Source organism: Peromyscus leucopus, chromosome 9 (assembly GCF_004664715.2).
Source record: "Peromyscus leucopus breed LL Stock chromosome 9, UCI_PerLeu_2.1, whole genome shotgun sequence".
Lineage (NCBI taxonomy): Eukaryota > Metazoa > Chordata > Mammalia > Rodentia > Cricetidae > Peromyscus > Peromyscus leucopus.
The window spans coordinates 26,129,724-26,151,806 of NC_051070.1; the positions used below are offsets into that span (position 1 = coordinate 26,129,724).

At 40.8% G+C, this 22,083-nt stretch overlaps 1 protein-coding gene and 1 long non-coding RNA gene across 3 annotated transcripts in view; one reads left to right on the forward strand and one right to left on the reverse strand.

The window, feature by feature from the left end:
• Positions 1–210: 210 nt before the first annotated feature.
• Positions 211–21,589, reverse strand: LOC114698476. The gene is made up of 3 exons (XR_003735354.2): positions 21,411–21,589; positions 2,873–3,020; positions 211–2,149 (listed from the first exon to the last, which is right to left on the reverse strand). It is a non-coding gene; the product is annotated as an uncharacterized LOC114698476 (long non-coding RNA).
• Dach1 (dachshund family transcription factor 1) overlaps positions 19,327–22,083 on the forward strand; it is a 390,369-nt gene continuing 387,612 nt past the window's right edge. Inside the window, exon 1 of one of the 2 annotated variants that reach the window (XM_028877172.2) lies at positions 19,327–20,850. In XM_028877172.2, the coding sequence (XP_028733005.1) occupies positions 20,006–20,850 (845 nt within the window). In that variant the 5' untranslated portion in view covers positions 19,327–20,005. The remainder of the gene's footprint in view (positions 20,851–22,083) is intronic. The other variant, XM_028877173.2, reaches the window with a different exon arrangement.

Sequence of the window (22,083 nt, forward strand, 5' to 3'; positions counted from 1 at the left end):
TATGTGTGTTTAAATAAATAAGTGTACTCACTAGCAACCAGGCATGCTGGTGCAGGCCTTTAATCCAAGAACTCGAGAGGCAGAAGCAAGTGTACCTCTGCAAGCCCTAATGAGTTCCAGGCCAGCTAAGGAAGGCTTGGCAAGACCTTATCTCTGACTCAGGAAAACCAAAAACTAAGTAAAAATAAACATATCAGTTAAGTGGTAAGAAATAAGATTTTTTTTATACTTAAGCAAATGAGAATAACAGTGATAGAAGTGGGATATTGAAACCTGATTTAAATATTTAAATATCCTGAAAAACTTCACTTCCGAGTTTCAGTATCCTGCTGTTTTCTTTTCCTTTCCATTGCTTCAATTTCCTTTAAGACAGAGGTTTGGGGTGCACTTTAGAAAGTTCCAAAGATCAGCAGATCAGAGGGTAGAGAAGCAGTGTGGTCCAGAGGTGATGGTGGTATTGGGCTCTCTGATGGCAGTCAACTAAGGAGGCAATGACAGTATCAGAACCAAGGTCAAGGGCAATGATGTTACAGCTTATGTGGATATTACTCACACAAAAGGAGCTAGACAGTTAATAAATATACTGAGATTGCTGGAAGTTAGCTTTCTCACTATTCAAGAAACAGAAAGAAAATCAATTATTTACAATGATTATAATTGTTATTTTATTGAAAGTAGAAATAAATTCACACGTATAGATTCACAATATTTCAGTAGATTAGTGGATAATAGTGGGTATATGTTTGTAAGTGTGTCATATACAAAAATATTTATTGTATATACATATACACACATTTACTGTTTACTTACAAGGACAAAAATCATAAAACATATAGAACAATGCTCATAGTTCATGTCTGCATCTTGCCAGTTGTATAGAATCTTTCATATTAACTAGTCTCTTTGGAGATATTGTTGATCCCAGAAGTAAGAACCAAAAAACACAATGTTGACCTCAACCTTTTGCCAAAATTTAAGAAACTGTTAATGAATGGTGTAGACATCAAAATAACAGGTACAAAGTAGAATCGGATTGAAGAGGGCAACTGTGAGCCAATGATGCCTTAATCATTGTGAAATAATGATTAAGGAATCAATTATAATGATTTACATGAAGAAAGCAATCATTACTTGAGGAAAAACTTAAGTCTAGGCCCCTTCAGTTTAGCTGTTTGGGAATGTAGAAAGGATCATAGAAGTAGTAAATACCTTTTAGTCTTCATTGCAATGTTAAGGGGTGATTAAAAGAAGTTGTAAGTATTATAGGCAAAGTAAAGTAATATAAACTATAGAGACACTTAACTATAAAACATAAAGTATCAATAAAATCACAATAGTAGATGATATATAGAAATAAAGAAATATGTAGTTGAAATAAATAACTTTTTTAAGCCACGAAGAATACACAACTGGATTCCAAACAAATGGAACCTCATGCTATTCACAAGATACACCCTAAAATTCAGTGACACTAATAAGACAAAAGAAATATAGGGTAAGGCTTACAATAGATCAATAGATACATAATAAAACAGGATGTCAAGCATGTTTCTAAAAATAGATGAGACAAAATAAACTTAACATTTTAATACTTAGCAAAAATGATAGTTTCTAAAAGATGATAAACACTTCAATTCACCTGAAAGACATAAGAATTCTAATTCTGTGCCACCTAAAAATATAACCTCAAATTATTTAAAGCAAGAGCTGACAGAAGTATAGGGAGTGCTCCGCTAATCTACATACCAGAAGATTTAAACACAGCTTTCTCAATAATGATAAATCACGTAGTCAAAGTCTGTAAAATTCTGAAAGCTTTGTACCACAAAAACTAGCAAGGTTAACGAAAAGAAGTACACAGAACACAGAAACCAGTCACACTCACAACTCTAGATTATACTTTCCTTTTTAGAAGCCAAGATGTACTTAAGATGCCAACTAAGTTGGTATTGTAAAAACACTACCAAAAAGGCCTTAATTTCAGGTTTAGTGATGTTTCCATCTGAATAATTCTTTGTTATGGGAGATATCTGTGTAGTATAATTATTAACAACTCTTGTCTCTACTATTTAGATTCATTCCTCCTCCTGGCTCTCCATTTCTGCTTCAATTTTCAATTCAGTCTTTCAAGGTTCCAATCTTTCAATTTCTAATGTGCAGAAAGCTTAAATGAGTACATGAAACAATTTTTTTAAACCTAGGAAAAATATGTTTTTATGGCAGAGACATTTCTTTTCTAAGACTCCAAAGAGATATTAAGAAAACTAAGAATGGACTACATTAAAATTAAGAACTTCTATTCATCAAAATGTATCATAAAAATATGAAACATAAGCCACAGACTGGGGGAATATATTTCTTAACTGCCAAGACATTAGCATTTGGAATATTTATACTTTGCCAGACATGGTGGACTATGTCTTTAATCCTAGCAGTTAGAGGGCTGAGGCAATATGATGGTGAATTTGAGATGAGAATTGGACAATATAATAAAACCTGAGTTGTTACTTAAATTCATACAACAAAATGAAAAGCACAAATGCTAAAATTTGTCATAGGCAAGATATTCTAATGGGCAAATACATATGGAAATACTCTCAGTTAACTTAGTAATAAAATATAAATTAAAACAGTGGTTTGGTCCTAGTTCATAACTACTTAATTAGGAAATATTTTAAAATGTTGTAATATCAGATGTTAGAAAGGATGTGGGACAACTATTGCAATATAAGTTCATATAATAATTTGAAAATCAATTTCTTCTGACCCCATAAAATTGACATATAGACCCTAGTATCACAAAATGACCACCCTTAGGTGTATGCTTTAGTGCATTAATGTGCTAAGGCTGCTGTGAGATGGTACTACAGACCTGGTCTTTTCAACAACCAAAAGTTATTTCTCACTCTTCCAACAGCTGGAAAGTCCAAGATCAAGGTGTCTGATAATCAGGTTTCTGGTGAGAGCTCATCTTCTGCCTCATAGACGACCTTCTTCTCTTTGTTCTTACGTTGTTTTTCCTTGGTGTACACACACAAAAGCAGAGAGAAGAGAGAAGAGCAAGAGAGAAAATTTATGGGTGGCATGGAGAGGCAAGTAAGGTAAGTGAGAATGAGAGGTGAGGGGAAGAGAGGAGGAGAGACCTTAAGACGTCATCCTTTCAATTTTGTTTAACCTTAACTATGCACTAAGACCCCTTTGTCTAAATACAGTCATACCAGAGGCCTGAATTTCAATGTGTGAATTTGGAGAGATGAATTAAGCTCATAGCACCTAAAGAAGATTTTGCTTATGTCCACTAATCTGCTGTTTTATGTGTCCCAAATTATTCATAACCATCACAACCACCCGGTGAAAGCTCAGCCCAATTGTGATTTCAGTTTCCTAGTTAGCAGGTAATAACAAAGCCTTTTAGAATACAGGACCTACATGAGCTGATCCAGATCAGCGGAGTCACTCTAGGTCCCCCCCTCTCCTCCCACAAAATACAGGGGTCAAGTGTTTGCTTAACATATGCAAGGTCCTTGGTTCAATCCTCAGTATCACAAAAGACAAAACAAAAAATGAACTAAATGAAGTAGAGATTCTGTCATTACGTTCTGAGTTGCATTTTTATACAAGCATAGCTGAGGCAGTATGTTTGGTCATTTAAGTCCCTCTTAATTATACATGCTTCAGATTTATCCAAATTGAATCAAATGAAGAAACAAATGCTTGTTATATGTGTATTTACCCCTTTTCACTATTCCCTAACTAAGATAAAAAACAAAGACTAATAAAAAATTTAAATGAATAATCTAAGAATAAGAATTCTTGACAATAATTTCAATAGATTTCATAAGATAGCAGATTAGTCCTAGGTAAGTAATAATAGAATGAGTAGACAAGGAAAAAGCATAGATGTGGATTATCACAAAAGCTATTAACAAAATGGTAGACTATATTGGAGTAGGGGCCAGAGTGATTGTTCAGTGGTTAAAGGGGAAGGGGTCAACTGAGAGACTGGAAACAATCACACAGGAAACGGCAGGGACCTGAGGATCTTAACGTTCCTCTTCTGATGGGAGAGTCGATACAGAATGCAGATTTGAGGATGCAGACCTCACTCTCGAAATTTTAGAGTTATCTCTGAGAAAGCTGTGGGAGATGGCGTGGTGGTTAGAATGCTTGCTGCACATGCATGGGGCCAGGCCCTAGAGCCAGATATGGGTGGGGATGGTCTCCCACTTGTAATTCCAGACCTCCAAAGGTAGAAACAAGTGATTCACAGAACAGACTGGCTAGCTAGAGTAGGTGTAGCTCTGTGTTGAACCGAGAGCACCTGCCGCAATGAGTATGATGGAAAAAATGATAGAAGATTCCTGACCTCAGTGTCCATCCTCCACCCACATTTTGTGTGTGTATACAGACTCTCTCTCTCTCTCTCTCTCTCTCTCTCTCTCTCACACACACACACACACACACACACACACACACACACACACACACACACACACACTCGTATGCTTATAAACATGCACATCACAAACACATGGTGAAAAATATAAGACAGGATAGAATCATCAGTGAAGGAAGAAAGACATGGACCTCACTGATAACGTGAAGGGAAAATACTGTTTAGTGACCCTCTACTTACATTGGAGGTCGTATACTTTTTGTTTGCCTCTCTAGTTTGTGGTGTAAATCTGGGAGAGAGGGGCCTAAAAATGAGGAGGACTAAGTCTCATGGAATTAGCCAACTTTATTTAGCGCATCAAACAATTTATATTCTGGGGGTTAAGAACAATCACCTGAATAAAATGTACAATCGTAAGGACAAGTCACACACTGCAGAACATGTTTTTCCCCGTAGAGGTGCATGAATAACAGCTGAAGTAAACCCACTCTTATCTGCTACCCCTGAGAGGACCATCAACATCCCCATGAGAGGACACATTCCGAGAATAGTTCTGTGATTTGAAGGAGCTGAGGTCACAAGACTCTTGTCTTGTTTTTTTGGATTTTTTTCACAGGCACTCAGGATTCTCACCAGACTCCATTCTTGGTCTGCACTCCAGCACTTTTGATTTCTGTATAATAGACATCCGGTGATTTGTCTTAGTAGCATACTTTACTCTTTCATCTGTAAAAGCATTTCCCTCCTGAATAATTCCTGAGACCTAGATGTGAAGACTATCCCTCAGGCCTGATCTTCAAATTACTCTGCCCCGTTGGCCATAGAATTGAAGCTTTGAGATTCTGAGTCAAGATGGACCAATCCTAAAGCCCCAATATAATTATTAACAATAGGAGGGAACTGTTATTCTCAGTTCCACATAGTAGCTCATTTAGCCATCAGGAGAATGCAGCAGATTAGACACACCTACTGTCTCTTTTTGTAGTAAATAAACCGAGAAAGAGAAAGGTAACTCTTTTTTAGGTCATATGCACACCAGGTTTTAAACTCCATACATGTCACATCTCATCCCACACATTCATTCTCAGTACCTGAGGGCAGTGATGGCCCATGCCTTCAATCCCAGTACTCAGTACTTGATATTCTTCTTGTCTAGTTTCTTCATCTACAAATAAACATTTGTCTCAAGGTAACCCAGAGAGTGCTTTCCCTTGGATTCCTAACTCGAGTATCAATGAGGCAGAGCGCAATGTATCCCTGGTGCTGGAATTAAAAGAATTGAGCATGGCTGATGCTAGAAGCATAAATCTAGCTGTGCAGAATCCAGACAGAGAAACTGAAGACACCCTGACATGTGTGTCTTCTGAGATCAGAGCTGATTTGATGGGGTGTCTGAATCTTTGGTCTCAGTCACCCTGGAGACTAACTGGAGCCCTAACCTTCCATTAAAATGATGATGTGAGCTTATTCAGGCCCCTTTCTGGATAAACTAGCTTAAATTTTAAAGCTTGAAAGTCCCAGTCATGAGTAATTAAGGATACCAATAGGCATCACTGTGGGAGAGTCTTTAGCAATGTTCAGTCATCCTGTTGGATAGCAGATTGCTGAGTTAGTACTGGCTGGGGATTCGGCAGACAGCTCTGGTAGAAAGACGGGGTCACAACTGCTTTGATTATGTGAAATACAGATAGGTGGAAAAGTAAGTGACATCAGAAGGGAGCCTTTCACAGTGGACAGGAACAGAGATCCTGGTGTAGATAAGCAAAGGTTTTAACCTCCCAAGTACCACTTTCTTCTCTCTGTCTCTCTCTGTCTCTCTCTCTGTCTCTCTCTGTCTCTCTCTCTCTCTCTCATGTGTGTGTGTGTGTGTGTGTGTGTGTGTGTGTGTGTGTGTGTGTGTGTGTTGGATAACTAGGTTGGGAAAGGTGTCTCAGCAACTGGAGCATTTATACACATAGTAAATGTTGGAACTGGATGGGCAATGTGACCTGCCTGCTTTCCCCATATTCTCAGTGCTTGGAAGTCAGACACAGTAGATCTCCAGGGAAAGCTGACTAGCCAGACTAGCCATATCAGTGCTCTGGAGCCTACTGAGAAATCCTCCCTCAGAGAACAAAGTGGCTATCGACAGAGGAAGACTCCCCAAATCCCAAATCGAGTTCAATTCTCTTTGTACACCCCCACATACAGGTCCGTTCACACAGAACACACACACACACACACACACACACACACACACACAAACACACATGAATGAATGAAAAAGGGGGAAAAAAAGGATAATTACCTTTCTCATGAGGATTAAGTGAAATAATCCAGAGGAAGCGCTAAACATAAATAGTAGCCACTCTGTAAGTAGTGCTGACGCTAACCTGGTTCTGGTACCATGCAGACATAGACTTACAGAGAAAGGGATGTTTGAGCTGATAGTTCGAAAAAATTCAATTATATACTAGAAAGTGGCAGCTGTTCTCCTCTCTTTCGCCTCTGTGCCTTCTTGAATATACCCTGACTTCCAATACAGACAAGACTAGACTCACATGTATACATTCCATAGTGGCCCAAGTCATAGTCATAAAAATGGACATAAATATATCGGGGTGAATATAACATGCAAAGTCAATACTGACTAAAATCAAGTCTGAAACACCACTAAGCAGTCTACAGTACTCTTAAGTTTTTCTTTGCAAAGAAAATCTCTAATTATTAAACCTGGATATATATGCAATTTTATCAACCCTGATGAAATCTCTCCAGCTTGGCACAAATGTCATTTAAGTTTTGTATTTTCACAGTGAATGATGAAGAAACTTCCAGATGGAGAGGTTTAATTTGTGAGATTTTTCCCTGGTCTATTCAGATTGGCTTTAACTTCCATTTTAAATTACAGAGAGAATCCCCAAATTTTCAAATCGCCCCAAGAGATCTGATGAAATAGCTAATCTTTTTCCATGAGCATGCTAACAAAAGCAATTTCTTACCAAGCTTTATACTACCCAGTGGGACTGATAATGAATCTGCATTATGGTAACCTTTGTAAGAATAGAAGAGACCTTTTGGGGAGGTGTATTTATTAGACAGTGTGTATCTTTCAGTGTATGGATGCTGCTTCTGTGTAGATACAGTGTTCAATGGGATATGTCAGGACCTCCTGTCTTTCTGTTTCTCACAACACCTCTGGATTTACAAAACCCACCTTATTGCATTCCACAATTATATCCAGTAAATAGCAAATCCTAACGTGCTGAGCAGCTTTCCCAGTGTTCAATGTTGCTTACTTTGAAAATTCACGAGATTTGCATAGCTGATTTTAGACTCTATAGTGTTTCATGTTTAGATTTATAGAATTTAAACTTGTGCTCTTGCAGAGTTCTATGATTATTCATTTATTTGTAAGCTGGAAGGGAGGGGGAAACAGGCCTGATGTCACCTAAATGCAAAAAAGCAGCATTTACTTGGAGTCTCCTACAGAGGGCACCTTCACCTTAGTGGAAACCCATGTGAAAGAGACTCTCAGTGGGTACCAGAACAAGAACTTTCAAGGCAGCAATTTCGCCTGTTTTCAGGAACCAGTTTCTGGTGTCTTTGTTACCTTATCTTTAATGAAAAAGAGCTGGCATCCTCTGTCCAATCATTGCTAGATACAGGATACTAACATGACCTTATTATTATGTTCAGCTTGCTTGTGGGTGAGCTGGAGACAGCTGTTCATATTGCCTAAGAGGCAACAGATCAATGAAAGAGAAGGGAAGGACAAGTTTTGAGCTGCCTTTTTGCAACAATGTCCTCTATACAGCTGAGGATATTTTTAAAGCATTGTATTGGAAAACAAAGGCCAATGATAAAGTACAGTGTTGACGTAACCAATCTTTGTTGTGTTGTTATGGTTAGTAAGTGCTTTTGAACAGAGTTACTTAGATAGGAACAATAAATATGTTTTTTAGCCACCAAAAACACAGTAATCATAGACTAATTCTAAGTAAATGTTAAAGAATTCTAAAAATTGGCATATGAGCTTGTGTACAAATATAAAACAATTCCTTGAGGCCATTTGTGTACAGCTGAATCATCAAGTGAAATTTTAGTATCTTATTTTAGATCATACTGTTAAAATAAGAGATCATTTTGCTGTGAAAACAAGAGTACCATACCATGGAAAATGTTGCCTTAAATTGTATCATCACAAAGTAAGTACTATATACATCCAAAGGGCTTCAAGTGTAGCAGTGCTTTGATGTTGATTTTGGAATGGTTTGCACTGCGTGATGGCTAATTATAATGCACGTAAGTCCAATATGTACAAATAATTTTTAGTATATTGGCCTTAATCAGTTCCTGATTAGGTGGCTTCTTAGGAAATCTAACAAATAGTGAAAGCTTTTAGGAAACTATTTTGGATAATAAAATAAAAACATTAAGGATAGTTATTGTTGAGTAGCAAGGTATATAAAAAAAATCTAATATTTTCAAGTGAAATACTGCTTGTTTGTTAGACATGTATTGTTAATTCTATATTTTAAGTTAATATTTTACTCTCAGAACCAATTAAACTTCCAGTTGCTACTACTGAACTAGAGTATTTGAGTATGTTTGTTCTGGCCTTGACTTGACATACACTACAAACAAGTTAGTGTAAACGCACCCTAGTTACCAAAATCAGTTTGTTCCTAGAAGAAAGTGGATTTCTTCTTTAATACTGACTTTGGCTAATTTGTCCATCAATGCACTCATATGAAAACAAAACAAAGAACTCATTGTTTACAACAGGTTGAAGTTTGTCCTAATGCTGTAATCAGACAGATTTCAAAGTCAATCAAATTGGGTCTTGGAGAAGGTGACCCATGCTCTTGCTCAGCTGAAGAGAGAATACCTAGAAAGTCCCCTGTGCTGCAGTTCTGCCTCCTTGCTGACATTCCCTGGTGTTCTGTGACTTCGTGAACTATGTAGCATTCCGGAGCTCAAGGCTTCTTTGAAGACATGGGCCATTCAAGTCTCCCTTACTTTGCAGGTTCCCTCTAAAGGGAGAGTAAATGAAAAAGCCAAGCAGTTCAGACAATTTAAATGGGACAGCAGGAGGGCTTGCTATGGCTCTATTAGGAATAGCTGCGAGTGTTCCCTAAATCATCTACTGAAAGAAAGTGATCTTCCTTTAAATCAGGAAGAAAAATTGGAGAAAGTGTCTAGATAGCTCCCCAAGGAAAAGCAGATTAGGACTAGTGAAAGACTACAGAAAAGCTAAGTGTGCACATACATGCACTGCTCCTTTAAGGCCCAATGCCACAGAGCATATCAACAGGCAACTTTTATGGGGATGTGTTTGGTGGGGGACTGTGCTATATCCTAATCAAAGGAAGCCGGGAAAGACACAACATTTTCAAGAACCACTAGGGATTTTGCCACCCACGAAACTTTTGTTAAATGTTTTTCAGGATTCCAAAAGTTGTCTTTTAGGGCAGGAGAGATCATCCATTCCAGTGATGCTGGATTGTATCTCATGAGTGCTTAACCTCTAAGCAGGCACTGGGGACCTAATGTAGTCTTGAAACACAGAAAAATAGTAAGGTGGGTCCGACTACATGGCCTTTTACTTTTCTATTATCTTTACACTGAAATGAAAAATGAAAACTTTTTTTTATCTCTGCTTTCTCGATAAAGGTCTCGTTTGAAGATATTTGGGGGGAGTGATGGTCAGTGATTACTTCACTGCATAATCAGTCCTTAGCTTGCAACTCAGCTAGATGTGACAATAAGGGGATATTCTCCCAGACTGCTACTTGACAATGTCTTCTTTCAGATGATTAGGGCTCCTGTATGAAGATGGATCTGATGCACACATACTGAGAGGGTTGCCTACAGAACCCTTTTGAGAATATTTCAGAAATTGCTCCTAATCGTGACGGCCAAGATCTCTGAACCACATGTGGTCTATAGCATGGTCCTTGTGGGAACAGCAGCTCAGTGTCTGCGGTCCTGATTGAATAACGTTCTATACTATCCTCACGCAAACTCTCTATCCTGTTACAGCAACGACACAGCAAATACTCTATAGGAAAGGACGGTCAGGATGAAATCCTTTTATTCTTTGCATCCTCAGCAAGCACCACACAGCATGCAAAGCTGAGTATGGTTTGTGGAGCAGATGGCTGTGCACATTAAAATGAGAGTGACTTCAAAGTAAACACTTCACAAACCTTTGCATAAACCCTTTGTGTGCTCATGTCTGGGAGGTAAAGTTGCACCCAAGCATCTACCCCATGGTCCCAGGTGACAAAAGGATGAACTCCTGTTTTCAGTCTTGGTGAAGACTCTTTTCTGATGACATGGAAAAGATGGTTCTTTCTGCACAGATCCTAGGAAGTCCTGCTTACTGGCCTAAGAGTCTGTTTTTCAGATCATTGATACTCAGCTTGGGTATCAAAGTATCTCCACATTTTACTTCAAGAATTTTTCCCAGATTACTTGTAGAGGACAAGAGAGCTGGATAAGCATTTGTTTCTGGTGTGTCCAGTCTGGATGAGACCATGCATGATATAAAGAACAAGCAGTTTGTGTCATTTAGTGGCTAAGGAGATGGAAGACAATACATGGAAAATACTGTTTTAATTACCCAGGTGACATTTATTGGGCAATACTCAAACTCTTAGCATTATACTAGATACCTACTATGAGTAAACTTGGCTAAGGCCCCCTGAAATGAAGCATATCAGTAAGTGTAAAAATGTAAAATAATAGTTTTCCCTATCAAAATACCAGGGGAAAATCACTGTAATGCAGATATGAAGCAACAATGATGGCTTAGTTGGCTAGCTCCTTTGGTGGAGGTACTTGCCTGCAAGCCTAACAATATGAGTTCAATCCCTGGAACTCATGGTAGGAGAAAACCAACTGTAAAGCCAGCAAAGATTCTGGGATATGCTGAATTTTGAAGCAGACAGGAAACGACAGATCTGAATTACATGAGAAATATACATTTTTAGACATAAGGATAAAATATAGCCAAAAACTAAAATGACTTTAGGCATGTGAGGAAACATGTACCCATTTGACAAAGAGGGGGCCTCTGGTATACTCAGACCTGTACTAGAAGCAAAGGGGTCTCAGAAGATGTCCATTCTTACCTCACACCCTGTCTCATATTCCTCGTGAAAATTGGAGGGGTGAGGACTTGGTCTGAGAAAAATTCAGAGTCCGGCAAAGACATTATTAGAAAGTTTCGTTACTATTTGTACCGGTAACTTTTTAGGGTAGTTAATGTCTAAGTTTAAAATGGTCAAATGAATTCAGAGAGCCATTGTGCCCCCCCCCATTTCATTGTTTCAAAATATATCCTCTATTTCAAGATTTAATCTTTACTGAAGCATAGGACCATGATACAATCACAACAAAATGCCTCCCCCTTAATGCCAGCATTTCAGAGTCCTGTTAAATCAAAAGAAAAATTATTTCTCTCCTCCCCAGTCTCCTAGCTCTCAGGATTTTAAATGGTAATGATCAGTTCATTTGAGAAAATGGCATTTTAGTGCTTCCCTTCACAAGCTCTTAAGGCAAGGAAGGTGTCTCTTTTCCAGTGATCTGCACCTCCTTTTGTTTTCTAGCATTACTGAAACTGACCTGGCATGGATCACTGGGTGAGCAGGCAATCTTAAACACTTCTCATATAAATTACTGGTTCCTTTCCAAGCGCAGTTGCTCACAGGGTAATACACCATTTTACAGCTTTGATAGCAAAGTCTCTTCATTCTATTGGGCTCCACATCCCCCCTACCCTTCAATTCCACCACCAGGAAATGAAGAGAGAAAAAGACTAACAGGGATGTGAGCCTCAGGAACATTCAGTCTGTTCCTACTTCCAGTGGTGTGTCTGGAACAGTTTGGAATTGTGAATGATCCTATTTAACGTTTCAAATTCCTATCAAAGGTACTTCTGTCTTAAGAGCTGCCCTTAAAAATGAAGTCATCAACGTAACATGTCCATATTCAGATACCTTAAGAAGCAATTACTAGATATATACTGATGTCAACAAACATATAGACAAATTAATTTTATAGAAATGAAAACAATGCTCACATTCAGTGGTTCAGGTCTAATAGGTAGAACTGTCACACAATGTTCCCACAAAAAACAAGGCATGCCATTGAAAAAGCACTCCCACATTCACTGGCTACTAATGATGACCACATTTCCAAACCAATGACTTTTTCCCCCATTAACTCTAATGGCAAGGTGTGTTTTTACTGACAGTTAACTTGGATCAGGGCATGCAGTATTGTGTTTCAGCTTGTGCCTCTGTAAACTCGAACTTTCTTTGAAGTTAAGCATTGTCAATCAGTTTCCATGTCTGAATAACTCTTAGATGAACCTGACTGACCCAAGTAAACTCATTGAAACATACTATTTCCCCATAATTGATGTTCCAAATGAACATCTTCTCATAATAAAATGTGCTGGAAAACAAAGCAGCCTTGCATCCGGCACCAAGTTGCATCATAATTAAATTTTATTTTATCCCATTGAGGCATGCTAAATGTTGAGCAAAATATAATTTTAAGTAATTTGTTTGTATTCTTATCTGTAGGAGTTGGAAATTAACAGCGTTGCTAGTTTGAGTTCACTGTTAAGCCTGGAGAGCAGAGAGATTGCTTTGCAAACATTACAGTTATTATGTCTGCAGTTGGTACTCTTTGTATAAATTATTGATCAGCCAGCTTATTTTTCTTTCTGCTTAATGGATATTATAGCATAGCCGTTTACAACGCTATAGTTAAGATTGTGTCAGCACTTCCATTATAATAAACCCTCTGTTACAGGGGTTTATAACTTGTTGTAAAAATTTGCTCTGGGCTGAAACTTGACATACAAGATCAGCCTTCCAGGAGGTAGCAATTGTTGTCCTTTCAACTTTTAAAACATCCCTTTGTTCTGAAAAGTAATAAATAAATAAACAGTTTATTCTTTTTAGAAATCCTTGGAAGTCCTGTCTTGAAATAAAACAATTTTATAGGCTATCTGTTGGTTGACGACCCCTTCTTTGATTTCATAAAGCAACCAAAAGGGGGGAAAAAGGCTAAGAAAATAAAGTAAAACAACTAAAAAAAAAAAAGAAACTTACACAGTCAGGCAATTTTCTTCTATCGTGATAAAACTGTACTATAATTTATGCCTCAATATTAAGTTTATCTTTGCACTATAGTAGATTAAATGTTCTCTTTTCATAATATTCCTACTTATCTTTTAAGTAATTTACATTCCATAATACAGATCTTGTTTATTTAAGGAGAAAAAAGCCCAACAATTAGAAAACATATATGAAAAGGCACAATTAAAGGCCCAATATCTAGTGGGAAAGGAGGGATTTAAATATCTGTTTGTCTGAACTCCATGTAGTCCAGTCTTCATTATTTCCAGGATGATGGCCTGACTTAAGAGTTGGAGTAAAATAAGCTGAATTTATATTATTGTTGTTGCTGCTTCCTCCTACCATTCAACTGTACAATGATCTTACTGTGCTTGCTATTGTAAGAATTATTTGGCTTGGTAGCTTTTCATACCACCCACAGATGGAATGGAGGACACTTACCTGGAAGTGGGTACTTACAGGAAAGTATAACTAATTCATCACAAAGAATTGACTACTTACCCTGGGAGTGATGCAGTTTAGAAGCTGAAAAAAAAATTGCCCGATGATTTTTTTTGTTCATTTGCTTTTCTTTTTGCCACTGCCATCTCTTCCTGCACCTGAGTTTGGACATTTCTTATTGCCTGCTGCATAGCCAGAGAAGTAGTTTCTCTCACTTGGGACCTTTATTCTGAACAAGCAGAAAGGGCTTACTTAAAAGGAGCAAGGGAGGTATGGTGTTCTCCTAATGAATTATTTGGAATTGGATCTCCACTAATGCAAACAGATGATTACCATGTCCATTCAAGAAGCTTGTGGACTAAGTCTGCATTTTCCTGTAGTTAATAAAATAGCAAGTGCTATTTATAATCGTTTTAATCATTTCATCCTTAAGTATCAAAACCGGTATGTAAAGTCACAGTGCTTCAAGGTAGGTGTATTCCTATTCAGCTTCCCACCAAATTCTGTGCTTTTCATTACAGAGTGTCACAGTAAGATAAGAATCCCATTCCTGGTTCTTAAGCAGAGGCAGATAATTTGAACAGAAAGGGAGACTAGGGATATGAAAGCCACCAGAAGTCAGGCAGAGTGGAGAAAATGGGGAGGGAAAAGAGTGAAACTGTAAAAGTTTGGAAGTTTGTGCTTCAGGTAGTGAAGGTTTTTCTGAGGGGCTGATTGGCAAGGCTGTGTGTCTGAGTTAAAAAGGCTTGAGAGAGTTACTTGGCATAATTTCTCCATCTTCAATGATTTACTACTGAAATGCAAACATCAATTTTGGACTCTCTCCTGAGAAACATTTAACAAAGTCAGTGAACTACTGTTACCCTGGTATCTTTCTAGATTTGCCAAACTCTGATAGCTCTTTAATAAACCCATGGCTGAAGTTTATCTTGGTCTTTTTTTTTTTTATTATTTCTATTAAGGAAACAGTTCCATTAGTAAATACACAGATGTAAAAATGGTCTCCTTTACTTAGCCATTGTGGTGCATCTTAGGATTGTTGAGAAACGCACTCCATTGTTAAAGCTGTTTCTGCCGGGTGTGCTAATGCACTCTTTGATTGAGTGAATTAGCAGTCATAACAATCTGGCAGTCTGGCCATAGAAGTGTGCTCCAATTGATTTGTGTTATGGCTGGACTGGAAAATCTAGTGTTAGTTGTTTTTTGCCCTGGGGCATTGTTTGTACCAAACTCTACTTTTCATTTAATTTTCCAATACATTTTGAAAGATTGAAATGCTTGTGATCAACATTTGATCCACTTGCATTATTTTAAAAAAAAATCTGAAAGTAATTTCAGATTCCAAAAAAAAAAAAAAAAAAAACAACCTTGCTTTCAATTAGAGTAAACATAATTAGAGTGACGTCGTGCTTGGAATGGTAAATCTGCCTTGGAATCTATTAAGCAGGTTTTCTCCTTGTCCTGCCTCTGTAAGGAATCCAGTATAGATCTATAGCATACATTTGTAATTTCTAACATACATGCTTCTAATGGAGCTTTCGAAAAATTGAAAGAATCAAATTATAATGAAGCACCTTTCATGCAGCCCTTCTGGTGTATGCCTTTTCATACATGCCTACATTGCTTCTCTTTCATTTAGAAATACCATGAAAAAGCAAGAAATGCAAAGCTTCCCGAACACTGTGAGGTATTAAAGGAATGTATTCAGATATACATTGTCTTTCAGTTACTCTATATTTTCTTATTTTGTTAGAAATAATTGATTTTCAATTAAAAAAAAACCACTGTACCAGTTGCCATAAGAAACTCTGAAGAATGAAGACATGACTTATCCTAAATCTGTCAATATTTGTATCTTTCTTATAATCTCTTCTTTGCAGTCATTTACCAGAATTATAATGCAACATGAATAAAGCTAAAAAAATGACTATTGATTACAGAGAAAGCTTTGTGAAATCATTTAGTCAGTTTCCCCACTTGAGAAATCCCTGAAGACAACATATCAATAGAAAAGAACGGAATAGATGTAATACAGTTCTGTGCCTCCCTGAGTTATAAAAGAGGGTCAAAATTAAATCCCCACAGATATACCCTTTTATACTCAAATAAAATGATACTTACCAATTCCCAACTACAAGTCCATCTTTTTTACACATTTATTCTTCCCTTTTGAAACCACAGGTTGTGAAAGTATGTTTTTATGTGTCCCTATTCGCCACTGAGCCTTTTAACCAAATAGGATGCCCTCATCATCACTAAAGTGCCTGTTGTCATTCAGGTAATCACCGAGACTTTAGCTGCCACAGCTACTTTATATTTTCTCACTGTCTCCTGCAAAGCTTACAGCTCTTCTCAAAACTGCATTTCATACTACGCTGAACTCTGTATCCTGTGCCGATTTTTGTTAAGTAATAGATGATGAAACCATTCTTTTTATTAGTTCCCATTCTTACCGGTCTCCTCAAATGGGGGAAGGAGGGGGAGGGGAGGGAAGGGGAGGGGCCAGAGAGGGCAGAAGGAGGGAAGAAAATACCTTCCCTGAACTGTACAAGCTAAGCTTCAAACGATATCCTAGGAAAGAAATTAAAGACTTCTTAATTAGTGCAGCAATTAAGCTTTCTTGGTAGCATTTTAATCAGCACAGGCCCTATCAAAGGACAAACAGAACGATTTGCAGGTCTTTGAATTTTAAACAGTCTTATTGATTTCAGCACAATACGTCTTCACAAAACACAGGGAGAATTTTCTAATATCAGTTACAGTACTTTGAGTTTTGCTTATGCAAATTGAATGAAGGTTAGGAAAGATGAGATGGACGAAGAGTCCCTTAAATAACAAGACATGTAAAACAATAAACAAGACAAAAGCTCTCTCTCAAGGCTCAAGATGCGCTGCAGTGAGAATTTGAAACCTTTCCTAAGTTGATCTGTGTGCTGTGTTAAATACGGTTTGCCTTCTTCATCACAGGAAAGAGTATCTCCAAAAGTAGGAAAGAAAAAGATGAAAAGAACATGCTTTTTTTTTTCCCCCGGGGCTTTCTTTCCAGTATATTTTATTTTGCAACATTTGACTCGTCTAACCCTATTGTTTGATCTAAGGAGCAAGTGGTGGCTCCTTGAAAAGGTTTAGGAACCTGGGGTGGGGGGAGGGGAGGAGTACCATATAGATAGAGGGATATGTTCCCAAGCCTCACTTCTACGTGAAGCACGTGCTCTGAGCACACGTTTCTCTACAGAAAATCTGGAAGTTGGCTGAAGCAGAGTGGGATTAAGGCTTGGTCTGCATCATTACTTCCTGTTTGTCGCGCTAGAGCGTGGCAGATTTTGGATGAATGAGAGTTTGAGGAAATGTAAGAATGAGAATTGTAAGTTCAGGCTTTGGGCATTTAATTCCCCTATTCTATCTGTAGGGCTAGGACTAGAAACACTACATAATTTAGCATCTTAAAAGCACATTGGAGTTTATTAAAGTTAGGAATGACATTCAAAAAAAATTAGTTTTTTTTTCTTTTCGAGTTTAACACTTCTTGCAGTGTTACATTTCACTAATACAGTAATTTGACTTTTTGAAGAATGGTAATCCTTTTAAAATATATTTTGATATTTGTGATATATATTGAATCCTTACTTTTAGTTAAGAATAGGATTGATGAATGAAAAATTAATAAATATTTCAGTAGGTAAAAATACACTAATTAACTAGAACAAACAGCTTTGGAAACTTCACCTATCTTTGTAGAAGTTTACAAACCTTTATGAAATAATTTTCTGAATTCATACACTTTAAGAAAGCCTCCCAATTTAACTATTTTGCCCCCAAAGTTTAGTATTAAAGAGTAAGTCAATGGTGTCATATTTCTTTTTAGAGGGTTCCTGTACCATTTGACACTAAACTTCAAAGACACTAAACTTCGATGGGTTAAAAATGATAAAAAGAAAAGTGATAATAATTTCAACACCCAAATGACAAAAACTCCATCATAAAATTTCTCAAAACTCTGAGTCTGCCATAATAGTTTATTTTTTTAAATCTGCCAAATGCTAGTTCCTTGTTTCACATCTTAGGAAATCTCTGAAAGTGTGTAGCCAGGTTCAAAGCCTAACTATTCCAGATTCCTAGAGATACAAGCAACATAGAGACATGACCTATGCTCAGATCATATACTGGTCAAATATCCTCGAATAAATACCTTCATGCAACAAGTTAGAGAAGACGAAAGGGGGAAAAGAGCAAGCCCTCACTCAGATCAAAAGCACACCCCCCCCCCCCCGTTCTGTCTTTACAAGACAGCCAGGAAGCTTAGTTTCTGTTCTCATTATTTACAAACACATTCTCACTGACAAACCCAAAAAGACATTCCCCAAATACAGCAGTACTTTCCAAATATGACAGAAACCCCATAATTATTGTGTTGCTTAAATAACATGCTAGCGACTAGCCTTGGGTACTAAAGGATAACAGTTGATTACTGTGCAATACAGGTGAATTAATTAGAGTTTTGGTTAAGAAACAGCAGCGTGTTTTTGTATTTCACTTTTTAATCCTCAAGGACGCCTGATCTCTTTGAAATTTCTAGGTATAGTAGACTTGTCTGACTTGTCTTTGGGGGGGGGGTGAAAGGGAAGTTGTTTTAATTCACCTAACCTATCTCATGACAAGAATGTATCTCCAAGTCTACTAGGAAATAAGGAATTCTATCAGGAGCATCCCATTATTCTTAAGCGACTTTTCCCCTCGCAACTTGAAAACTATCCTGAAATCTATCTTTATATAAATATTTTTAATATAGGAAAAAGCATCAGATACATAAGATAGTACACTTTGCTTACATGTGATTTTTCCTCAAATAATAATTGCTCCACAGTCATGAGCTGGGGATGTGTTTCCTTTTGTAACTCATTGCACAAACGCGCGCGAGGGCGGGGTGGGGGGTGGTGGTTGTTTTATCCTAAATCCCTGAAGGTGAGCTGGCAGCTGAGCTGGGGCTCTTTCAGTTGGCAGGCGATTGCTCAGAACCTTTCTTGGGGTGTGTGGGGGAAAGCTAGGAGTCTTCCTGGAAGCCAAAGAGTAGAAGGCTTGCGATGTAACGGTAGCAATGCGAGAGAAGTAGATCTCTCTCTCTCTCTTTCTCTCTTTCTCTCTCTCTCTCTCTCTCTCTCTCTCTCTCTCTCTCTCTCTCTCTCTCTCTCTCTCTCTCTCTCTCTCTCTCTCTCTCTCTCTCTCTCTCTCTCTCTCTCCCTCCCTCCCTCCCTCCCTCCTTCCCTCCCTCTCTCTCTTTCCGAGCACCACTCTTGAGCCCTTGCTTTTCTAGGGCTTTCCTCCCACTCTTTCTCCCTGTACCCTCCCTCCTTTCCTACCCCCCTCCCCTCCTCCGTCTCGCGCTCTCGGAGTCTTGTGCTCCGAGTTCCTGGTTGGATAATTTGGGTTAATACTAGTGAGTGAGGTTTTCGCGGCTTCAAAGGGTATTTCAAGTATCCGGAGCTCCTCCCCTCTGCACCGTGTGACAACAACAACTCGTCCAGCCGGCAGCCTGCACTTTCAGCTCATTTTCTCTCTGTCATTCCCCTCTCAATCTTTGATCAATGTACTTGCCAGGGAGAACCCAAGTCCCTCAACCCTCCTCCTTTTCACCTTCATCCTTAACTTTGTGCTAGAGCGGGACCCACGTACCACCAGCCGACCCTCCCCGTCCCCCCCCACCCCCCCTCCAGAACAGCCCGCGATCCCAGCCCCGGGAGAGGACTCGCATTTCGACTTGCGGGACACTTTTGTGCGTTTCTCTCTCGAGCGCCTCTCGCGCTCGCCCCTCCTGCGCTCGCTCTTTTCTTACCCTCACCTCGTTTTTTCCTCCCCTTCTCCCCTCTCTCTTCTCTCCTCTCCCGCCCGGGTTCCTTCCTATAGTGGTTGTGGTCGCTGCACCCCCCCCCCCCACCTCGATCCTTGTCCCTCTTTCTCCCCCTTCCCCTCTGGGGGGTGTGTGGCAACTTTTCCCCCTCGCTTCTCCTCCTTCTGTTTCCCCTTATATGTGACCATGGCAGTGCCGGCGGCTTTGATCCCTCCGACCCAGCTGGTCCCCCCTCAACCCCCGATCTCCACGTCTGCTTCCTCCTCCGGCACCACCACCTCCACCTCCTCGGCGACCTCGTCTCCGGCTCCGTCCATCGGACCCCCGGCGTCCTCTGGGCCAACTCTGTTCCGGCCGGAGCCCATCTCCTCTTCTGCTTCTTCTTCGGTGGCGGCCACAGTCACCTCTCCTGGTGGCGGCGGCGGCGGCAGCGGAGGCGGCGGTGGCAGCGGCGGCAACGGAGGCGGCGGCGGCGGCGGCGGGAGCAACTGCAACCCCAGCCTGGCGGCCGGGAGCGGCGGCGGCATTAGCGCTGGCGGCGGCGGCGCCTCCAGCACCCCCATCACCGCGAGCACCGGCGGCGGCAGCAGCAGCAGCAGCAGCAGCAGTAGCAGCAGCAGCAGTAGCAGCAGCAGCAGCAGTAGCAGCAGCAGCAGCAGTAGCAGCAGCAGCTGCGGCCCCCTCCCCGGGAAACCTGTGTACTCAACCCCGTCCCCAGTGGAAAACACCCCCCAGAATAATGAGTGCAAAATGGTGGATCTGAGGGGGGCCAAAGTGGCTTCCTTCACGGTGGAGGGCTGCGAGCTGATCTGCTTGCCCCAGGCTTTCGACCTGTTTCTGAAGCACTTGGTGGGGGGCTTGCACACCGTCTACACCAAGCTGAAGCGGCTGGAGATCACGCCGGTGGTGTGCAATGTGGAACAGGTTCGCATCCTGAGGGGACTGGGGGCCATCCAGCCCGGAGTGAACCGCTGCAAACTCATCTCCAGGAAGGACTTCGAGACCCTCTACAATGACTGCACCAATGCCAGGTAAAGAGCGGAGGGGAACCTCCCGTCGCCCCGGTCCTTTCCCACCCTCCTCCTCCTCGCCCTTCCCTCACTCCCTTCCCGGCGCCGCCCGCTCCGCTCCGCGCGTCCGCGAGCTACGCGCCTGGACGAGCGCGGCCCTCTCCTCTGGTTCCCCGGGGCTAATCTCCTGCGCCCGACCTCCTGGACCAGTTCGCACTGCTCTGTGCCGGCCGGGGCTTCTGGGTGCTCCCCAGGGCTTTCGGGCTGGGCTGCCTCTGAGCTTGGGATGCATAGAGTGGGGAGCAGGAGGAAGGCGCTTTCCCAGGAGTCGCAGCCCCTTCCTGGGCGTGCTGGCGACCGGCTGGCACCCTATCTGGGCACTACTGCCCGCGTGTGCACTCCTGGGACGAGGTTCCTCCGGAAGCCTCTGGGCACCTCAAGGGGAGGAGGGAGGTCGTGACCCTAAGCCCGCGGGGTTAGGAAGCTGGGGGATGCGCTCCAGGATAGGGGGTACTCTAGGAAGAAAAGAGGGCGGTCTGGCAGCCAAGAGTGGTGCCAGGAAATAATCAGGGGAACAGTACCTGGGGCTGGGAGAAGAGCAGGGGTGATCCAAGAGAGTTCACGCGGGGAGTTCAGCCCCGAAATCCCGGAGGGAAGCTTGTGTAGGGGAGGGGTCTCTGTGCGGGCGGATGTGTGTGTGTGTGTGTGTGTGTGTGTGTGTGTGTGTGTGTGTGTGCTCGAGCGCCTGTGTGTCTATCCCATCTGTGTGTGTGCGCGTGTGCGCGCGCGCGTGTGTGTGTGTGATGAAAGGAAAAAAATGGAGTACGTTTGCCCCGGGGCAGATGTGAGGGGACAGGAAAAAATGGAGTGCGTTTGCCCCGGGGCAGATGTGAGGGGACACAAACATATTCTTTAGGCGGTGACCTGGTGCCCCAGCCTCTTGGAAGCTGAACTGGAGAGGTGGGGAAGAAAGAGAACAACTTGCTCGCGCTCTTTCCTAAGTGCAATTTACCCGTCTTCTTTCTTTTCTGAGGTTAATAGCTCAGGAAAAGAGCAGGTGTACCTTTTGCCCTAGGATGCTAAGGGCTTGAATACTTTTCTCCTAGTTTTCCTTGATAAAGTGCGAGCACCAAGGAGGCCTTGGGACAGTCCCTGACCCAACCAGTTTTTATGCTAATGAACGCTCAGTGGGGGAGGTTCTACCGAGAGGGGGCGGGAGTGGGGCAACTTGTCAGTTTCGGGGTAGAAATGATC